This window comes from Electrophorus electricus, chromosome 12 (assembly GCF_041902795.1).
Source record: "Electrophorus electricus isolate QZ-2024a chromosome 12, ASM4190279v1, whole genome shotgun sequence".
NCBI lineage: Eukaryota > Metazoa > Chordata > Actinopteri > Gymnotiformes > Gymnotidae > Electrophorus > Electrophorus electricus.
In genome coordinates, this window is record NC_137508.1 from 24895884 (window position 1) to 24917267 (window position 21384).

General features: G+C 42.3%; 2 protein-coding genes across 11 annotated transcripts; both read right to left on the reverse strand.

Annotated features, from left to right (window-relative positions):
- Positions 1–455: 455 nt before the first annotated feature.
- Positions 456–2428, reverse strand: LOC113591307 (CD276 antigen-like). The gene is made up of 3 exons (XM_081724802.1): positions 2425–2428; positions 1744–2103; positions 456–1479 (listed from the first exon to the last, which is right to left on the reverse strand). Exons 1-3 carry the CDS (start codon positions 2426–2428, stop codon positions 1109–1111), a joined length of 735 nt encoding a protein of 244 aa, XP_081580928.1. The 3' UTR covers positions 456–1108.
- Positions 2429–9006: 6578 nt separating this feature from the next.
- On the reverse strand, positions 9007–20929 carry khdrbs1a (KH domain containing, RNA binding, signal transduction associated 1a). 10 transcript variants are annotated; one of them, XR_014126437.1, is made up of 11 exons: positions 20621–20929; positions 18109–18230; positions 17650–17766; positions 17079–17225; positions 16813–16952; positions 16348–16609; positions 16193–16266; positions 15796–15854; positions 15520–15669; positions 13283–13336; positions 9007–9742 (listed from the first exon to the last, which is right to left on the reverse strand). XR_014126437.1 is itself a non-coding variant. In XM_035531533.2 (10 exons), exons 1-9 carry the CDS (start codon positions 20784–20786, stop codon positions 15563–15565), a joined length of 1194 nt encoding a protein of 397 aa, XP_035387426.1. In that variant the 5' UTR covers positions 20787–20929; the 3' UTR covers positions 9007–13336; positions 15520–15562. The 10 variants fall into 10 exon arrangements, 2 of the variants coding, with proteins under 2 accessions (XP_035387426.1, XP_026852561.2); XR_014126436.1 differs by having other exon boundaries at positions 9007–10471; XR_014126435.1 differs by having other exon boundaries at positions 9007–12229.
- Between the last annotated feature and the right edge of the window lie 455 nt (positions 20930–21384).

Here is a 21384-nt window from a genome sequence, read left to right on the forward strand (position 1 = left end):
AAGCTGTTTCATTCTCACACAAATGCCTCGTGAAAAAGCAAGACAAAAGGACAGTTTGGCACTAGGCTTAGTGGAACACAAAGAGGAGCTCTCAGCATAGACTACCCATGATAAGGGTGAACGAGTCTAAATTTGCACGATGTTTTGTGTATGACCTTGTTTTCCCCCTAGTTTTGGACTTCGTGTTTGTCTCCCTCTCCCTCTTCCTCTCTCCCTCCCTCCCTCTTCCTCTCTCTCCCTCTCCCTCCCTCTCTCTTCCTCTCTCCCTCTCTCTCCCCCTCTCCCTCCCTCTTCCTCTCTCCCTCTCCCTCTCCCTCTCTTCCTCTCCCCCTCTCCCTCTCCCTCTCTCCAACTCTCACTCTCCCCCTCTCCCACTCTCACTCTCCCCTTCTCCCACTCTCCCACTCTCCCCCTCCCCCTCTCCCCCTCCCCCTCTCCCCCTCCCCCTCTCCAAACCGAAGCTCCTTCCAGGATAACCAACTCCAGGCTATGCCCGCTGCCCACCCAGGAACCTCCCACCTAGGAGACCCTCACCAGACAGGGAGAGAGGTCCTCCTTCTCCCAGTTGCTCTAGGAGCGCCCCAGACGCGGTTGGCCTCCGAGGCTTTGGTCGAGGCTTTTATGCGCTATTGTGATAACTCTTTGATGCAGGTGTTTATGTAGTCAAGGCCACACTCCACTGTGTAAAAACCCGGGGCAGAATCCTAGCAACAGGCTCACATGCTCAGATCAGTGCGGCTATTCACTGGGTGCACCTGGTTCACCAAGGCCCTGTGCACACTGACATACTCGAGGGTGCCTGCCAACACAAACACGCCAAAAGAATGTAGGGTGGTAATGTTGTAGTGTGCTTTGAGTTATATAATTCCACCAGAGTGACTGAGATGAATCAAAGCACTGATTCTTTCCTCTGAGATTCTACACTGCAATGTCTGGGGTCCTGAACAATCGTTGTTGTAATTGATACGTATTTTATAGTCTATGTATAGTTCTATTTTAATTCCTATCACAGCCTGCTACATCAAAAACAAACTAATCTAAGATCTAAGACTTTAATGATCTTAATGAGCTCTTAACGAGAAAGGCAATGCTAGGAGTAGCAGTTGGACTAAGAAACCTTGTGAACAATGAGAAACCTTACTTCCTTCTCTGAGACATCCAGCAGTGAATTTTGATCTGAGGCAAACAGCCAACCATTCTCACCAGTATAACTGACGTTCACGGGCCTCTTCAGGACCTGTTTCAGAAGTTGGTTCTTTAGCATAAAGGTGACATTGAGGGAGTGGGTTTCAGCCATGTAGCTGCTCGTCAAGTGGTAAAGCCCCGCCTCCCTAGAGGAGAGCTCCTCATGGTGCTGGAGGTCCTCCCCTTGCGCACCCAACCAGCGTACCTCTGGCTTGGGGAAGCCTTCTGCCTTGTAGCGAACCGTGATGCTGGAGGAGTTGACGTCGATGCTCAACTGGGGCTCCGTGTAGAAAGCTCCACAAAAGAGAGAAAACAGTCAGGTATCATAATGAAACACTACACCATGAAACCTGCTGAAGTTGTGACTCAAGAATGGTCATGAATCCTGTATATGTTGTGACGCATGCACAGCGATAACTCTGCATTTGTACAATTACAAAGACTACAAATCTTCACTGTAACACCATTTTGACTCAGCAGCGGTCACTGGACGGAGTTTAAAGGCACGTCTGGATGCTAATGGCTGGATATTGCCAGGATGAAAGGACTACGGAGTACCTGCGTAATTCAGCTGGAGCTCCGCCCGATCTGTTCCATCCTTTGTGCTGACAACGCAGAAATAGCGTCCCACATCCCCCGGGTCCACGGGCCCAATCTGGAGCGACGCGTTGCCCCTTCCGAGCTCTGAAATAAACAGAGCCGTGCGGTTCCAGTAAGCTCTACCCTGACGCTCCAGCTGGTCCTGCCCATAATAGAAGCTGTGGACCACTTGGGAGTCTTCCACCCGTTGCCAGTTGACCACCAGGTCGGGGAAGTTAGGGGCAGCCTCAGGGTCAGGGGTGAACTCGCAGCCCAGAACCACTGAACTGCCCCGGACCGCCACCACTTGCTCCTCAGGTACGGTCACGTGGTATGACACTAGAGAAGCACATGCACACACTCATTTACAGCCCACAAATTCAGATTATGTTTCAGTCTCATTTATGTTTTGTCCCTTGTGAAGGCAACATAACAAATTCACATTAAATTCATGTTTGTTGATTATGAAAACTATGAAGAGAAGCTGCAAGTTTATCAGAACATTTTACAGTACATGGTTATGCTAACCAAGCAGCACTACTAACAATGACAAAGCTGTTTTATTCTCACACAAATGCCTCGTGAAAAAAGCAAGACAAAAGATCAGAGTTTGGCACTAGGCTTAGTGGAACACAAAGAGGAGCTCTCAGCATAGACTACCCATGATGGATGCTGAGAGAAGTCTGAGCGTGTACAACTAGACATTTGTACGACATTTTGTGTATGACCTTGTTTTTCCCCATTTTTTCTTTGTCTTTGGCTTCGCCCCTCCTACTTCGGTGGCCAGAACAAAAGGTCACTATCTATCTCTCTCTGAAAACAAACTGCTATGGCACCATATGGTGAAAGTGGTTTGTGTTTTAAGGGCTTTGAACTGCTGAATTGCACATATACACTGTGTGCACAATTATTAGGCAAGTTGTACTTTTGAGGATTCATTTTATTGTTGAACAACTACAGATGTTACGACCCTGTCTAGGCTGGCAGGCCATAACAGAGTTTGAGTGTTACAGCAGTAGAAATGACTGATGGAATGAATAATCAAACCGGCTTCTCAGCATCATCTCTATGCATATTAATTAAGTTTTTTACAGAAACCACATCTGTATTAGACCCACTTCCCTGAATCCTCTGAGCAGTGTGAAATGCTTTTCTCTGAGCAGCAACAACAGGCAGACCAGCTTCAACCCATCAGCAGCAGCCACTATGGCAGAAGGCAGACACGCAGGCAGACATAACACAGGGTTCTCGGTTAATCCAAAATGTTAATAAACCTCAAACCTGATTATATAACAAAGTAAAAGTGAGGTTTTGGCTTTCTTAGGAGAATATCTGTGTGTACAGAATTATTGGGCAACTATTAGTGTGCAGCATTATTATGCAACTAAATGCAAAACTGAATTTTTCCCCAATCTCACTTATATTTTTATCTGTTAAAGTGAGAATAATAAAAGCTCAACTTACAAATAAAACTTTGACATTTCCAAAAAAAAAAAATTAAATAAAGTTTAACAATAAAGCAATAAAAACAATAAAGTTTTGAGCGAAGATCAAGTGCATTTACAAGTTTTGGTGTTAAAAGATACACAACTGGTGCAACTGTGTCAGCAAGGGCAACACAAACAAAAACCACACTAGAAACAAAAAGATGACAAAAATAAATCCGTGACCAGTATAGCCCCTCTTCTTTTCAATAACAGTCATTTTGTGCAGCAGCAACCACAGCCTCTCAGACAATGTTTAGAGAGCCGGTACTCTTTTCTTTCACCATACATCTCCCATTTAAGAAGGGCTCACACGTTCTCCACAGGGTTTACGTCAGGTGACAAAGGGAGCCATGTCATTATTCTTTCATGTTTAAGGCCTTTACTAGCCACACAGTGGAGGACTTCAGTGCATGCGATGGAGCATTGTCCTGCATAAGAATCATGTCTTCTTGAAAGATGCATACATTTTCCTGTACAACCGTGTCTTCTAATAACTGGCAGGTTTGGGAGTTGATTTTGGGTCCATCTTCAACCCAAAAATGTCCAGCTAGCTCATATTTAATAATACAGCCTATAGCAACACCCCACCTCCACTTGGCTGGTGTCCAAGTCAAAGTGGAGCTCTGTGCCTGTTACTGATCCTGCCACGGCCCGTCCATCTGGCCTGTCAAGAGTCACTCTTGTCTCATCAGTCCATAAAACCTTTGAAAAACCTGTCTTCAGATATTTCTTGGCCCAGTCTGGACATTTCACCTTACAGTTATGTGCAAAATAATAGCAGTCTAACATCACTTATGTATTTAATCACTGATTTTGGCAGAAAAAATAATACAACATGGGAAAGAAATTCATGGCTAGGTGTAGCCGAGTAATGGGCAACCAACAGAATCAACAGTCATGACATGCACGCTGCTCATTGGGTGTAATTGACTCATTTAATGAAAGAGGCGTGTTCAAATTAACAGCAGTGTGGCGTTCAATTAGTGAGGTCATTCATTCTATGAAGAAACAGGTCTCACTTATGGCCCTTATTTAAAGAAGGAGAGCAGCAAATGTACCTGCTGGATTTAGCTCTTGCTCAGTGAGTAACATGGGTCGTTCCAGACATTGTACCGAAGGAGAAAGAACTCTGATGAAGTTGATTGGAGAGGGTAAAACAAAGAAGTGCAGAAAATAATTGGCTGCTCAGATAAAATCATCTAATGCTATAAAATGGGAAAACAAAACTAGAAACACGTGATGGGAAAAGAAATACTACCATCTGTGTAGATCATAGAATAACAAGAATGGCAAAGAAGCATCCAGTGATCAGCTCCAGGGAAATCAAAGATCATCTTCAGTTACCTGTGAGTACTGCAACAACCAGAAAACACCTACGTGAAGCCAAAATATTTGCAAGAAACCCTCATAAAGTACCATTGCTGAAAAAGATGCATGTTGAAAAGGTTACAGTTTTCCAAAGAACACATTGACTGGCCTAAAGAGAAGTGGTGCAACATTTCTATGGACAGATGAGAGCAAGATTGTTCTTATTGGGTCTAAAGGCTACAGTTTGAGAGGACCCATAAACACTGAATTCAAGCCACAGTACGCTGTGAAGACTGTAAAACATGGAGGTGCAAGCATAATGGTTTGGGAATGTTTCTAATACTTTGGTGTCGGACCCATTTATCGCATACCAGGCACCATGGACCAGTTTGAATATATCAAAATATTGAAAGAGGTCATGTTGCCTTATGCTGAAGAAATGCCCTTGAAATGGGTGTTTCAGCAGGACAACGACCCCAAACACACCAGCAAGCAGGCAACATCCTGGTTCCACACCAACAAGATTGATGTTATGAAGTGGCCAGCCCAATCCCCAGACCTCAATCCGATTGAGAATTTGTGGAGTGACATCAAAAATGCTGTTAATGATGCAAAACCCAAGAATGCAGAAGAACTGTGGAATGTAGTCTAATCAGCTTGGACTGCAATATCTGTTCACAGGTGTCAGATGTTACTTGACTCCATGCCACACAGATGTAAAGCCATTATCAGAAATAAAGGTTATACAACTAAATATTAATTAAGTGATCAACAGAAACGCTACATCTGTAAACAACTTTCAGTTTGTACTGTAAATATTAGTAATATTGAGTTTGTAAATGAAAATGAAGACACTGCTATTTTTTTTAACTGCCCATTGTTCTTTTTTTCTTCATTTTCAGTTTAAAAATTGATATTTCGTTCATGTTTTCATTTGGAATTGAATGTGCAGTGCTCCCAGTGCCTTTGTGAATATGGAAATATATGCTATTAATAGGATTGAGCTTTGTCTCAGTTGTTTTAAACACACTGCTATTATGCACATAACTATACATGTCTTGTGCAGTGGGGATCGGGTTTTGGCCTTCCTCACCTTGGCCATGTCTCTGAGTACTGAACACCTTGTACTTCTGGGCACTCCAGGTTGGTTGCAGTTTTGGAATATGACAGTACTGGAGCAAAATGGGTTCCTGGTCACTTCATGTTTGATTCTTCTCAAAACTTTGGCAGTTAATTTGCATCTTTTTTTCCTCAAAGCGCTTCTTGCGACTCTGACTATTTGCAACAAAATGTTAGATGATTCTGTGATTACACCCCAATATCTTAGCAATTTTATAAGTGCTGCATCCCTCTGAAAGACTTTTTACAATTTTTGACTTTTCATAGTCAGTTAAATTTCTTTTTACAACATTTTGCCTGAGGAAAAGCTGCTGCCTAATAATTCTGGACACCTTGATCTAGGGTGTTGATCTCCTTAGGCCACACCCTCCCTCATTACACAAATACACATCACCTGATATGCTTAAATCCCATAAGCATGCAAGTTTTTATATCTTGGAGTTGTAAAATATGCATAAAATATTCAGTAGCCAGACCACAATGAAGCACACTGCAGATTTACACAGTAAACACTGAAATCAAATACAGATTTACATAGTGAAAAGTTACAAGACCAGTTAATTAGATTAACAGAGTGACGAGAGCACTGACGAGATCAATTAACTACGCTCTAAAAATATAACATTTGGCCAACAAAAGATTAAGATGTTTTGCATGAGTCTTCTTCAGATCTGCCAACTGCTGATAGAATTATGTTAATCCAACACATTTAATTACAGTGGATCTTAAATTAGTTCTTGCTTACCGGCCTTCAACACAGCCGCAATACAGGCAGTTAATCGTATAACAAAAGCCAGACACCTGTATCATGAAACATTTGTACCAGATATAACAAGGTCACAGACTTAATCTGGCTGTATTAGTTCGTCCTTTCAGGCTTTCCAAACAACCACAAAGCCACATAATTAATTGTGTTAATTAGCAGTGTTAATTAACCGTGTGTGTGTGTCATTCACATGTGTAAGGAAAGAATACTCACTGTGTTTGAGCGATTATAACGTGCTTCGTTTTTTTGTGATTTGTCCAATCAATAGGTTTCGTAACATAAGAAATCATGTGCTTTGCAATTCAGACCTGTCCAAGTGGACTGAGGAATTCAAACAAATGAGAAAAGTCATCCAGACTATGTAATTATTCTGTTTTTTGGTAAGTTAGTTGCTCTTATTTTGTTTTAGTGTCTTTGTTGTTTTGGCCCTTGAAGTGCCCCCCTTCTACGCCCTCTTCGCTGCTAAAATCGGGCCGTAACAGCATTGGGGGCTCGTCCTCTTTGGTTTGCTTTGATTCTTTTGCTGGTGTGCCGTGAACATGTATTTCTACAGCAGAACTGACGAGGTTTGCCTGTTCAGCTGTGTGGTCCAGGTGGTAGACACTGGAGCCTTTCTGGCTTCAAACACCCAACGCAATGTCTATTCATCAGCCATGACATGGCAATTTGCCCGCGAGCTGGTCATCCGCTCCCCAACACGCCTCACTGTTCCCCCGTCATCCTGTAGATTTAGATAGAAGATATAGGACACATATATACTCTGTGCTTTCCTCAATAAAGTGGAACTCTCTTGCTTCACTACCCTGGTGTCAGTGTCTCGACTTCCCCGGATCGATCCGGTAACAGAGGACGGAGGGAAAGAGGGTAACTTGGAGGAGATCAAACCTGAAGTTCTGGTCACTTTGGACCAGTTTCTAACACAACTCACATTTCTCTACATCAGACACCCCTTCCTCCAGTTCAGTTTGAACCTGTGCCATCACATGGGTTACACATGCACAAACTTTAACAGGCTTCCCAACATGCCGATAATTCACTCAGAATTTTTAGCTATTGAATTCATTACACTTCTGAGGCCTACCGCCAGCTTTGGTACTTCTGTTACAATGCGTGTGGGGTTTCAGAACTATCATATATAGTCCACTGTATCTACAACTTTACCCAGATTTTGCCCAGTCTCTTTCTTATGGTGGGGTCATGAACACTGACCTTAACTGAGGCAAGTGAGGCCTGCAGTTCTTTGGATGTTGTTGTGGGGTCTTTTGTGACCTCTTAGATGAGTCATCGCTGCGCTCTTGGGGTAATTTTGGTCGGCCGGCCACTCCTGCGAAGTTCCGTGCTTTTACCACTTGTGGATAATGGTGCTCTCTGTGGTTTGCTGGAGTCCCAAAGCTTTAGAAATAACTTACTTTGTATCTCATTTGTTCCTGAATTTCTTTGGATCACAGCATGCTATCTAGCTTTTGAGGATCTTTTAGTCTACTACTATTTAAGTGATTTCTTGATTGAGAACAGGTGTGGCAGTTATCAGGCCTGGGTGTGGCTAGAGAAATTGAACTCAGTTTTCCAAAGATGTGATGAACCACAGTTAATTTATGTTTTAACAGGGTGGGGGGCAATCACTTTCTCACACAGGGCCATGTAGGTTTGGATTTTTTCCCCCCTTAACAATAAAAACCTTCTTTTAAAAAATGCATTTTGTGTTTACTTGTGTTATCTTTGTCTAATATTTAAATTTGTTTGATGATCTGAAACATTTAAGGTGTGATAAACATGCAAAATATATATATTTTTTGCATGTTTATCAAGGGAGCAAAGACCTTCACGCCACTCTACATTCACTACCTTGGTGTCAGTGTCTCTTGACTTCCCCGGATTGATCCAGCTAGAGGACAGAGGGCAGGGGGTTACAGAGGAGAGTGAACCTGAAGGACTGGTCACTTTCAACCAGTTTCTAACACCAGGCACAGTGGTGGAAAATACTGCCCCCTGGTGAGAGCTTATTTTCAGAACCAGACTACATTTCCAATATCAGCTCCCATTTTATTGAGACAAACATGGAATCTATTTTAAGCGCACTTTTAGAAGTTTTTGAATGTAAATGCTTGTGTTCACCTGCGGGTTTTATTTGAGAAACTGGCCTTACCTTCTGGTGCATAGAGGGAGAGTGAAGGTGTTCAGTGGACCTGTGTTAGTGCAATGGCTGCAGTACAAGGAGGGGTGACCAACACCTCTCGGATACCACTGCCAGTAGGGGCCAACTGAACATTTAGTGTTGGGTGACGATATATAAACTACATGCACCTTTTACAGTGTTGGGTGACGATACGTCAACTACATTCACATTTTACAGTGTTGGGTGACGATATATCAACTATGTACACATTTTTTTCAGACACATGGTATCTAACATTATGCTCTTTAAACCAGATACGTGAATACTTATTTCCTCCTCCCCTGCTGCACAAGCACACAAAATGTGACAACCAGATTACGCTACGACTGCGGTTACCAAATAAATTGAATCATTTGTGTTTTTGGAAAGGAGGTTTCACACAAATAATCATTTAAATACCATTACATTTATTCATATTATCTATTACATACAATTAAAGCAAGCAACACAAAGTTCGCCACATAGATGCTGGACCCACATAAGCCACTTCTGTTATCGTTGGATCCGGCGGCACAAGTCTTGCATTTCTCTTGCTAACAGATATGAAACTAACGTGCTCTAATTCAAAAACTAAATCACAAAGTTAGTTAAATCAAATGTCTTCAACTTCTAACCTCGAAGTTAAAATAGGGCACTGGATTTGATAAATTATTGGTAGGTAACTGAAATCCCACTAAGCCAGTATTCATTTCCTCATGCTTGGGTTCCAGACACTAATTTGCACTCTTGGTTGACCGGGGAGTCAGGCAGAACAAGTACATTATCTGTTCACATACTACACAATTCAAAATCCTGGGCTGGAACCAGATTTGAAAACAATGATATCCTTTGGTCCAGAGCTGTTGAGATGACCCCCACCTGACATCCATACTGACACCTGACTGCTATTGAGCAGGACATGTTCCACACCATGATAGAGTCAAAGTGGTGCTTTGATGACAATGTGCCTTTGTTTTAAAATAGTTGAACAAAATAACAAGATTACCTTTTAAAACTGGACATAGTTAAAAAGTATGTTTTTTTTTCCCCTTTTTGACAACATTATTTAAGAAATAATTATACAAAAGCTTGTAAATAAATAACTGAAACTGTCCGTAGTAGACCAGAAATGGCACCAACAGCCTGTTGGTAGACAGAATAAAAGCAATTTACTGATCTTTTTCCAGAAGTCTTTTTTTTTTGCATTCTTGTATTAAAATATGAAAACACATATGTTCTTAGTGATGTAACTTGGGTGGGGGGAATGTCATTAAGATAATCCCCCACATAAATCAGGCTAGGCTTCACTTTAATTACACTTAAATGTTGCAGATCAAACAAATTTAATTAGACAAAGATAACACAAGTAAACACAAAATGCAGTTTTTAAATGAAGGTTTAATTCTTAAGGGGAAAAAAATCCAAACCTACATGGCTCCGTGTGAAAAAGTGATTGACCCCTAAACCTAATAACTGGCTGCGCCACCCATAGCAGCAACTGCAATCAAGCGTTTGCGATAACTGGCAATGAGACTTTTACAGCACTGTGGAACATTGGCCCACTCATCTTTGCAGAATTGTTGTAATTCGGCCACATTGGAGGGTTTTCGAGCATGAACCGCCTTTATAAGGTTATGCCACAGCATCTCAATCGGATTCAGGTCAGGACTTTGACTGGGCCTCTCAAGTCTTCATTTTGTTTAAGCCATTCAGAGGTGGACTTGCTGGTGTGTTTTGGATCATTGTCCTGCTGCAGAACCCAAGTGCACTTCAGCTTGAGGTCACGAACAGATGACTGGGCATTCTCCTTCAGGATTTTTTGGTAGACAGTAGAATTTATGGTTCCATTTACCACAGCAAGTCTTCCAGGTCCTGAAGCAGCAAAACAGCCCCAAACCATCACATTTTACTGTTGGTATGACGTTCCTTTTCTGAAATGCTGTTACTTTAACACCAGATGTAATGGGACATACACCTTCCAAAACCTTCAACTTTTGTCCATTCAGTCCAAAGAGCATTTTCCCCAAAGGTCGTGGGGATCATCAAAATGTTTTGTGTCAAACTGAGACGAGCCTTTATGTTATTTTTGCTCAGCAGTTGTTTTCGTCTCTTTCTTTTTATATATATATATATTTTTATATATATATATATATATATATATATATATATATATATATATATATACAGTTTATTTATTTATTTTAATTACACATAAACACACTAATATTTCGTTGGACTGCCTTTAACTTTGATAACAGCATGCATTCGCTGTGGCATCGTTTCCACAAACTTCTGCAATGTCACATTTATTTCTGTCCAGAGTTGCATTAATTTTTCCCTTGAGTTCCCTTCATATTGTGTGCATGGAAATGCACTTATTTTCGCTATTATATTCACTACCACCCTGAGTTCTACTGTTGTTTTTCTATGATTTGATTTCAACACACATTTAAGTGATCACGATCATTCAAGATTTTTTTCTGACCACATTCCTTCCTCGATGATGATGTTTCCCCACTGTCCTTCCACTTTTTAATAATGTGTTGGACAGTTCTTAACCCGATTTTAGTAGTTTCAGCAAATTCCTTAGATGTTTTCTCTGCTTGATGCATTCCAATAATGTGACTCTTTTGAAACAGATTAACATCTTTTCCATGACATGGTTCCCTTGAGTTCCCTTCACATTGTGCACGTGGAAATGTGCTTACTTTCACTATTATTCAGCATCATACACACACACACACACCCCTCTGTTGGGCCTCTGAGCAAGACCCTTAACCCTCAATTGCTCAAATTATGTTCAGTCAGTTGTAAGTCACTTTGGATAAGTGTCAGCTAAATCCTGTAAATGTAAATGAACATAAATGACACCAATTCATGGTTCAATGTATTTAGTTAGCTGTTAAAAGCCTCCACCAAAAAAAAAACTAATTTAATGGAAATTCCCATTTCCATATTTTATATAGTCACGTTTCATATACAGGGTACTCTCAACCGGAAAAAACAGCCCCCTGGGGACAGTATCAGGTAGAGGGATGGGACAGGACAACACCCAGGACAGAGCACCATGCAGTCATTCTTACCCACCAGGACAATCTTTAGGGTAGCCCATAGGGTAAACCTCTATGTTTTTGACTGTGGGAGGAAACTGGAGACTAGACAGAGACAGACAATTAAAGGTGTGACAAACATGCAAAAGAAATAATATATCGGGAAGGGGCAAACACTTTCTCTCACACACACACACACACACACACACACACACACACACACACACACACACACACACACACACACACACACACACACAGGCCAAAAAAAAGGTCACACTAATATTTCGTTGGACTGCCTTTAACTTTGATAACAGCATGCATTCGCTGTGGCATCGTTTCCACAAACTTCTGCAATGTCACATTGATTTCTGTCCAGAGTTGCATTCATTTTTCCCCTAGATCTTGTATTGATGGGAGATTTGGACCATTGGGCAAAGTCTTCTCTATCACATCCCAAGGATTCTCAGTGGAGTTCAGGTCTGGACTCTGTGGTGCCCAATCCATTTGTGAAAACAATGTCTCATGTTCCCTGAACTGCTCTTTCACAATTTGAGCCCGATGAATCCTGCATTGTCATCTTGGAATATGCCCGTGTCATCAGGGAAGAAAAAAATCCACTTATGGAATAATCTGGTTGTTCAGTATATTCAGGTAGTCAGCTGACCTCATTCTTTCGGCACATAACCTTGCTGAACCTAGACCTGACCAACTGCAGCAACCCCAGATCATAGCACTGCCCCCACAGGCTTGTACGCTAGGCACTCGGCATAATGGGCGCATCACTTCAGCTGCCTTGCTTCTTACCCTGATGCACCCATTACTCTGGAATAGGGTAAATCTGGACTCAATCTTTAGGGTATCCCATAGGGTAAACCTCTATGTTTTTGACTGTGGGAGGAAACTGGAGACTAGACAGAGACAGACAAAGGGAGAACATGGAAAATTCGAGAGGGAAACATTTAACCACCAAGCATTAAGAATCAATATAGATTAATTTAATAAAGATGGTTATATTTAAAACCTTTTCTCCAGCCATCAGTGATTCCCATGAAAGACTAATTGAGAACACTCATAAGACAGTACTGGCAATGCAGATTGAAAATTTAAAACTACTGACAAGAGTTTTAACATTTCAGTAGTTAAACAAAGTTATACTCAGACTTCCTGTGTCACAAGCGGCTCTGACAAAATACAGGGAACAGAGTGAATTCTCACTTAAAACTGAATTCAATAATGTAATCGAATGAATGCTCTAAATTAAAGATGGCTAGGAAGGTGGGACAGGGTGGTGGTTTACACAAAAAGTCGAACCTGAAGTTAAAATCTTTTTTCTTTAATTCCCAAAACGGATGGACCCCAAAACGCCATTCCACACTTAGAAGAAAGGGCCAAGACACAAACAGGCTTCCACACACACCATGCCCCAGGGGCAAACAAAGGCCTTAATGAGGCTTCTGGCCACACCCACAGGTGGTAATTGCATGTTACAGGACAACCACTGTGTTACGGGGAGACCCTTGGACCTGGTAGGCTTCAGTTTCCCATCTATGAGTGACCACTGGTCCTCCACTGCAAAGACTTAAAACACAAACAAAAACCGGAAGATTTTTCATTTTACATTCAAACGTACCTTTAATTGCCCTGTAGTCTTCTAGTCCTGAGGAAGGCCCTCAGATATCAGCATCTGGACAATAACGTAAAACAGAGGAGAGTCACTAAACCAGACAACAAAGACAGGTAATGTCTACTGTACAAGTCATTATGCAACTCATGCTTTTTAAGTTAATTTATATTAAATCTAGTTTTAAAAACTAATAAAACTATTTTGTGTGTATGTATATATATATATATATATATAGCAGTTTAGGCTAAGAACTATTGTTTTTAAATGTAAATTTTGGAGCAAGAGTTGCACACTACATTTACATACAAATTGTACGAAATGTGGCTTTCCAAAACCACTTTTAAAGCCATGAATTCACTGTCGGACTATGTCTACAGATTTTGAAGTTGTAAACACCTGTTCCTTTTACATGTTTTGGGTTTTTTTTTTTGTTTGTTTGTTTGTTTGTTTTTTCAAACACACAAATAGAACTGTTTTGCTGAGAGAGAGATCTGGGGCTGGTGTTACCTTAATGAAGCGCTTCCTAGACTTTACGCCTCCTTCCACAATTTTGTTCTTTATTATGTCAGCCAACGAAAGCCAAGTAAACCTGCAAGTTTGCAATCTTCTCATTCATACCGCACAGGTGTTTATCTGAGCGTGGTGTTGGGAACGAAACAAGACACGCCTTTTGCTTTTTTTTGCTTTTTTAAAAAAAATAAAAAAAATAAAAAAACATTTTGATGCACAGGTTCAAGGAGCAAGCCCTAGATTTCCGTCGAGACTCGCCGTGATCTTTGATTATACATTACCTTCCTTTAAACACGCATCTATTTTAGAAGCCACTTGGCAGGTCTCACCTCAAGATCCTTTTCAATAAAAGAAAAAGATGGAGTGAACAATGTGTGTTTAAAACATCAGAAGGGCCTGGGGACACTGGCACACAGGCCCCTTTGAAACAGTAAAGCGATTTGTTGTATTGTGTATAAATCATTGAGCAGATAAGCACTGATACGTTATAGAGCAAAAAAGTAATTTCACAAGATACTAATAAATGTAAAAGTAATTTAACAAGATACTAATAAATGTAGAAGTAGAAAGGGGGGGGCTTTTTTTTCCTTGTACTTTAAATTTTTTTTTTTTTTTTTAAATCGTTAAGAAACTGGGTACAGACTAAATTAGAACAAGTCAATTTTACAGACATTTAATTGTAGCTATTGCCACAGAATTCTAATTAGCAACGGTTTATACACAATATTTTGCATGAAACAATATTGCATGGAACTCATTTTTGTTAAAGTACATTATTGTAACTGCATGCAAGATTTTTTTTTTTTTTGCTAAAACAGTTTTGCAGTTTGTCAGTTATGTATTGACTGCTATAAGAAAAGCAAAATACCAGGTTGTGTTAGCTGAAAAAGAACACTACGCTTTATTGACATACTACAGAAAAACATATTTAGTTCCCTATTTAGCCAACGAACACAGGTATGCTTCTATTTTGTGAAACGCAAAGTTATAAACAAAAGTGGAGATTTCTTCAGTATAGGTGACGTATATACAATTTTAGGCTGGCCAATTTAACTTAAACCCTTTATCAGTTATAGCCTTCAGCTGCTTTTCCTTAACACAAGACAAACCAAAATACTGTGCCTGCATATGTTATGCCTGGGTAGAAGGTTTGTTTCTGAGCTCAGGTTTTCTTGAGATCAAACTCCACACCTGTTAAATCGCTAAATACTGCCATTCTCTTTACAGCACGTTTGACGTTGGTGTGTTTACAGCATTGACTTGTACAACTGTCTAAAAGTTTAAAGACTCTTCCCCCCCATTTGTTTGGCGGTTGAGTAAAGGCCATTTAAGTTTTTGCATTTTGACAGAGAAAAGCGCCTTTTAAATTGTATACGCCTGTCATGCATTATGTATTATGCATTTGTAAGAACTGCAAAGCAGATGTAGGATTCAGGCATCTGTATTCTAACTGAAAATGATTAGCCAGAGGAAACAGTGTGCAAGACAACAAGGCAAAGAGGAACAAACCGAAACGAATCAGTGAAATGCCAAGGTGAGCGAATCCCTCCCCGGAACTACAAAAGTGTGAGCCTTCTAATAACAAATGTCTTTAAACATTAAAAAGCAGTCAATGGCAAATATAAAACAAAATTACTCCAAAAAAAAAAAAAAAAAAAAAAAAAAAAAAACCTAAATGAAAAATAAAAAAAATAAAATAAAAAAATTACTTTTGAGTTGTTAAAAGGAGTTACAATGGGAGGCGGTTGCCCAGGCAACCCAAGTGATTGACACGTCTCAGTATCTTCCGTATGGATGCTCCCGATAGTTCCCTTTGGTCTGGCGGACAGAGGGGGCCTTTCCCGCACCGCTTCCCCAGTTAGCACCATCCCAGTCATCCTCAGCTGTAGAGGAGGGAAGAGCAAGACCGTATGAGAACAGTGCACACACACTCGCACACACTTCACAACAACTAACCAGGCACAACACCAGAAAAATGTATGTATATATACAATGACTCAGTGACTCACCATAAGACTCATATGTCTGCTGAGCCTCACCGTGCCCATAATCATAGTACTCTGTATCTCTGTTTAAAGGGAGAAAGAAAGAGGAAAAAGCTCGAAACTTAGTTAAGACAACTAACCCCTAACCCTCAAAACCTCCGACAACTAACCCATAACCCTCAAACAGCCCCAGTCATGACCACAGAATCCTGGGAGGTGGCACAGAGTGGGAAGAGCCAGGGGCTCTAGGGAACAGATTCCCAACCTTCATCTTGGAGAGCTGCATTCCACTCGTTTCTCTCCATCCCAAATCCAATAACCCAGAGGTTGAAAGCAAGGGTGATGGGGCTGTGTGGGAGAACAGCTCTGCACAAGCACTGCTGTACTGAACGTGCTCATACAAACACCAGCAGTTCCTTACCCCTGTGGAGTGGACTGGCTGTAGTAGCTGTCGTACCCTTCATACGTAGGCTCAGTGTACGTCTCCTCATAAGCCTGAGAGGAAATTAGCAGATTTAAAATGAAGATTTAAAAGCAGAGCAGTGAAAGTACCGGCTGAGCGAAGCAGTAACTCACGTATTCCTCGTACGTCTCGGCCGCCTGTGCGTGCTGGTGGTGCTGCTGGTGTTGGTGTTGGTGGGGCGGGGTGGGGGTCGGTGGCATCCTCTGGGGGGCGGCAGGCAGTCTGGCTCTCGTGGCCGCACCCCCCCGACTGGAGGCGGTGGGGATCGGACCTCCGCGGCCCACGGGGGCGCCTCTCGCCACGGCACCGCGGCCAGGACCACCGCGGAGGGGGGAGCCTCGTGGGGCGGAGCCTCGTGGGGGCATACCACGACCTCTGTGGAACACACACACCCTCAGTCCCAAGAGCCTGACCGAGGTGCCAGCACAGCAGGTTCCTCGCATTCAGAAACACTAGTACAACAGTGTTAATCCAACAAACACCACACATTCGCGTCAGACCCATACATCACATCGACAGGCCGAAGACCATCGAGCACTGCCGCTCTACTCTAGGACACCAGGCGGACCCCATCTCACCTGGCACCAGCCATGGGGGGAGGCATGGCTCCACGGCCCCTAACAGGGACCCCTCTGCCACGGCCAGACACATCCTGGGAGCCGTTCAGGTAGCCGGCGTCCATGAACTGCTCCTGGTGCATCTCCTCCACATTGTCCACCTGAAACAGCACAGAGAAAGAAGCTCCTGTGACAACGTGACACACGGGTCCATGCGTTCACGGTCATCTGCTGACGTGTGGTCCCAGCGTGTCGTTGGGGATACGTGTGCAACATGCCTGACGTACCGGCACAAGGAACTTCTTGACCTCCTCCATGGCGTGAGCCATTCGCAGATAGCAGTCAGGTATAGGAGCAAACACCTCAATATAGACGTGCAGCTCCATGGCTAGATGGGCATATTTAGGCTCCCCTCCCTTCCTTAGCTCCTCCTCCTGAAAAGCCATCAAAACTCAACCTTTCAGCTGGAGCACTGGGAAAGAACATTTACAATATTAAACCAACTTTCCTTCCAAATACTAGGTGTGTCCACCAAGACAAACAGAACCCCTTGACAGGAATACATTCCCTACTTTAATGCAGAACATGCTCATGAACTCTCAACTCATCTGGCATTCTGGTCAAAATCTCAAGACAGCGGTTGTGCTGCTTATCTAAGACCGTGTTCCACACTGGTCAGTGTGGTGCAGCTACCGTGTCCCACACTGGTCAGTGTGGTGCAGCTACCGTGTCCCACACTGGTCAACGCGGTGCAGCTACCGTGTCCCACACTGGTCAACGCGGTGCAGCTACTGTGTCCCACACTGGTCAACGCGGTGCAGCTACCGTGTCCCACACTGGTCAACGCGGTGTAGGTACCTTGTTCTTGTCCCTCATGGACCCCTTGCCCAGCACAGATATCTTGGCACCTGTGTCCTCCTGCAGACGCTTTATTGTGCTGCCCTGGGGACCGAGAATCTTCCCCACAAAGTTAAACTGGAACAAGAGGAGACAGCACAAAACCAGATAGCAGCTTGGGTTATATAAGATGTTTTATTTTTTAGGACATTTTATTGCCCTGCAGGGAAATCTGTCTTAGACTCAACACACAGAAAAACAAACAATCAGACGTTCACAGGCACACATCCCAGTGTAAACATTTGAGTTTTAACTGCTAGAAATGTACACAGGATTGCAGTTGTCTTATTACCCGCCCCCCCAAAAAAACAAACAAAACACTTAGAGAACTGTGACCCTGCAATGCAGACAGAGGCTTCCTATTTCCCACAGGCACCCGGGATCACTGCTCACCCGAGGCTACCGCTCAACCCCACTCACCCGAGGGTACTGTTTAACAGGAATAAGCACGCGCTCCTTCACCCGCACGTTCTTGGTGGTGAACAGGTCCAGGTAGGTCTCACCCTCTTTTTTAGACTCTCCCTTCTGAATCCTTTCGATCTCTGTAACATACACCACACGCGACCGATCACTGCGACAGACATTACGCAGTAAACATGACCAAAACAAAGTTTAGACTTCTAGATCTACCCGTGCTCCTTCTATAGCCTGCATCTCTCCTAATTCCAGAAAGCCCTGGAAACTACATTTCCAGAGAGCTCACAATGGCAATAAAAGCTAGCTTACAGTTGGTCTTTGGACAAGCACCCATGTCATCAAAGAGCGAAAGAAACGTTTCAACAGCAGCTGCTACGTAACTGATCTCTCCACTCCTTTGAATTACAGTGTTTTGATGAATTGTTGTCATGACTATCTGGAATGAGTGGGTGAACTTAAGCATGTACAAGAACCAGAAGCGCACTCAATACCAGGCGTACATACATGGACATCACACAAAAAGGCTGTATGTGTTTAAAGCTGGAAGCACTGGAACCCTAAACTCTATGGCCTTAAGGATGTTCGACAGAAGGCCAAGCAGAAATCCCAGAAAAGGCAGCCAGGCTGCCAGCCGCCGTAAGCGCGGCTCACAGCCTGGGCCCGAAGAAGACGGACCATGGAGGCAGAGAGATCGTCGCCAGGCCTGACTCTAGTGTGGTGTGTGATGACGTTCCTGCTCTGCAAGGCGTTCCATTGTACATAGGATATCTGCTAAACAGATCATTATGGCTGTTATGACCAGCAATTGAAAACTCTAAACTGGATATTTTATTATTTGATGATCTAAAAGTATTTTCATGCTTCTCGCTTAAAAAGTATTCTACTGCTTTAGTTATAATCAGAGGTTTTTTGATAACATGACTACATGACTCGGTACATGGCCTCCTGGTAGTCCTATAAATGCTAATATTTATTTGAAGGAGCTTAAGGAAAATTTAAATCTTAATGAATTATGTAGAGGAAGTTCCCTTCTAATAGGCCTTACATATGGCAGAATAGATCAGATTCTTTTCAGTCTTGTATTGATTATTGGCTAGTTCCCAAAAACCTTGTAGAAATGTCATCCTTTTACTGATCCCTTTACTGATGACAAAGCTGCATTAACATGTGTCTAAACGCCACATATGTACATGCCTAAATGCCACATATGTAATATATAAGCACCTCATTTGAAAAAGTATAATTTTAGAAGTAAGGGAGAACTTTAGGTTTGTAAATATTTGAGAGGATATGGTCTTGAATTAGCTTTTAAAAAGAGGTTAGAATAGAATGATTTAATCTCTAAAATAACATCTCAAAACTTTTGACTATCCGATCTGGAAGAATAGATCTCTTTACTGTAGAATAAGTTAGATATGAGAAAGCGTTCATTCAATCGAGGACATCATGATTAGAGAAAGGGGACGAAATCCATTTTTGGATTCTAAAAAAAACCGTTGTATTAATAGTACATAACTGAAAATATTCCAAATAATTTCGAGTCATATTTTCAAAATTAGATTCCTTCTTGTGTGTAATTACAACTCTGATAAAATTCCAGTCAAATTATTTTTATTTGCTAAACAGTGTTATCCTGGTCCTTAATTTAGTTTTCCCCCTCAACTACTCTGTTCTGCAGACCACTTGAGCCAAAGAACAGAGCATCTCTTCCTAACGCCGTGATTTACTGGAATACACATGCAGACATTGACTGGAAGACTGTTGGTCTCGGCCTCAAAAATCTTTAGTTTTTAACCAAGTAAACAGAGCAATGTTTAAACTTGTTCATGGACTTTATCCCACAAAAGTTTCTTAGTAGATTCAATCACAGTTTTGACTCATTTGTTTAGTTTTGTCTATTCAGATTCTGGAAACATTATAACCTTGCATCCTGTTTGACTGCTAAAATTTGTTTTAAATATGCAAATGTGATTATTGGGTTTACAATATACATGTATGATTACTCCGATCCATTTTAACTTATTGAACCGCACATTTTAGCTAAACACTACACACACAAGAAACAAGCCACACGTTAGACGTCCGTCTACGCAGCCACATGTTAGATGCGTATCCTACTACATAAGCTTCTTCGCCTGAAAGACTAACCAAACTGTATAAGCGAGCGTTAGCAAGTTTGCTGCATTAACCAGGAGAGCTAGGCTAACTAGCTAGTTCGCTGATTTTGCGGGGAAAGCGCTGAGAACACCTTTACCATTAGCCCAAATAGCCATTTTTAATTAGACAGTAAGCTAGCTAAATAGTGCAACACACAAGTTTCGTAGAAAAATTCATGTCATCTGACAGAGAAGTCCAATTCCTCAAGACATCCTGCTAATTTAGTCGCCGAGCTAATCCCCATTAGCTAATGGCTGGTCGACAACTCCGTATTTACATCTACCAAAACAGCCGAGTTACTGTCCAGAGAGCAGCCGTGTGTCCGGGGACAGGGGGACAGGGGGACAGCGGGACAGACCTGCGGTGAGCAGCTTCATGGCGTGGGTGAAGGACGCGTCCAGGCTGTCCTTCTCCGCCAGCAGCTCCGGGAGGTACTTGCTCTCGTTCTCCATTTTGGGACCGCCGTTGGCTTTCTTTCCTTTGTTGTTGCCGCTGTTGCGGTTGTCTTTGGCAGTCGCGTCCATGTTATTTGATCACGCAGGTACGCGGCACAGGCTTAATTTCGGGCTGGAAGTATGACCTGAGGCGGCTGGGGTAACTGGACTGGTTCGGGCTTCGGGTTCCGTCGCGACGGTCCAGCTTGAACAAAGAACGCGAAAAAGGAAATGACGGAGAAAAAGTGAAAACTAGACTTCCGGTCTTTGGAGAGGCGCCTTCGCCCTCTCGACCGCTAGGGGGCATAAACGATTCAATTGGACCGTTCTTATCGCCAGTATTAAATTACAAGTCTTTCCCAAAGTTTTTACATGTTTTTAATCAATGCGATATATAGTACATTTTCCGCTATGAATGTATGTACTTTCATTAAATTCCTAAAAGACACATGGAAGGTCGTTCATGTCGTTCTTCCCGTGCCTTAACCACCTCACACACCTGCTTCTCTATGACCTGTTAAACGCCTGGTGATTTTCATCAGCCATATGTTTTGTTCATTTGTATCATCACAGTAAACCACACTCAAAATATCAAAATAATCAAACCACCCCACTCACCCTCCTCCATTCTTTTTCCTTCAAACTCCGGTCCTCTACTAGAGGCCTGGGAGCCTGAGGGTCCTGTGTA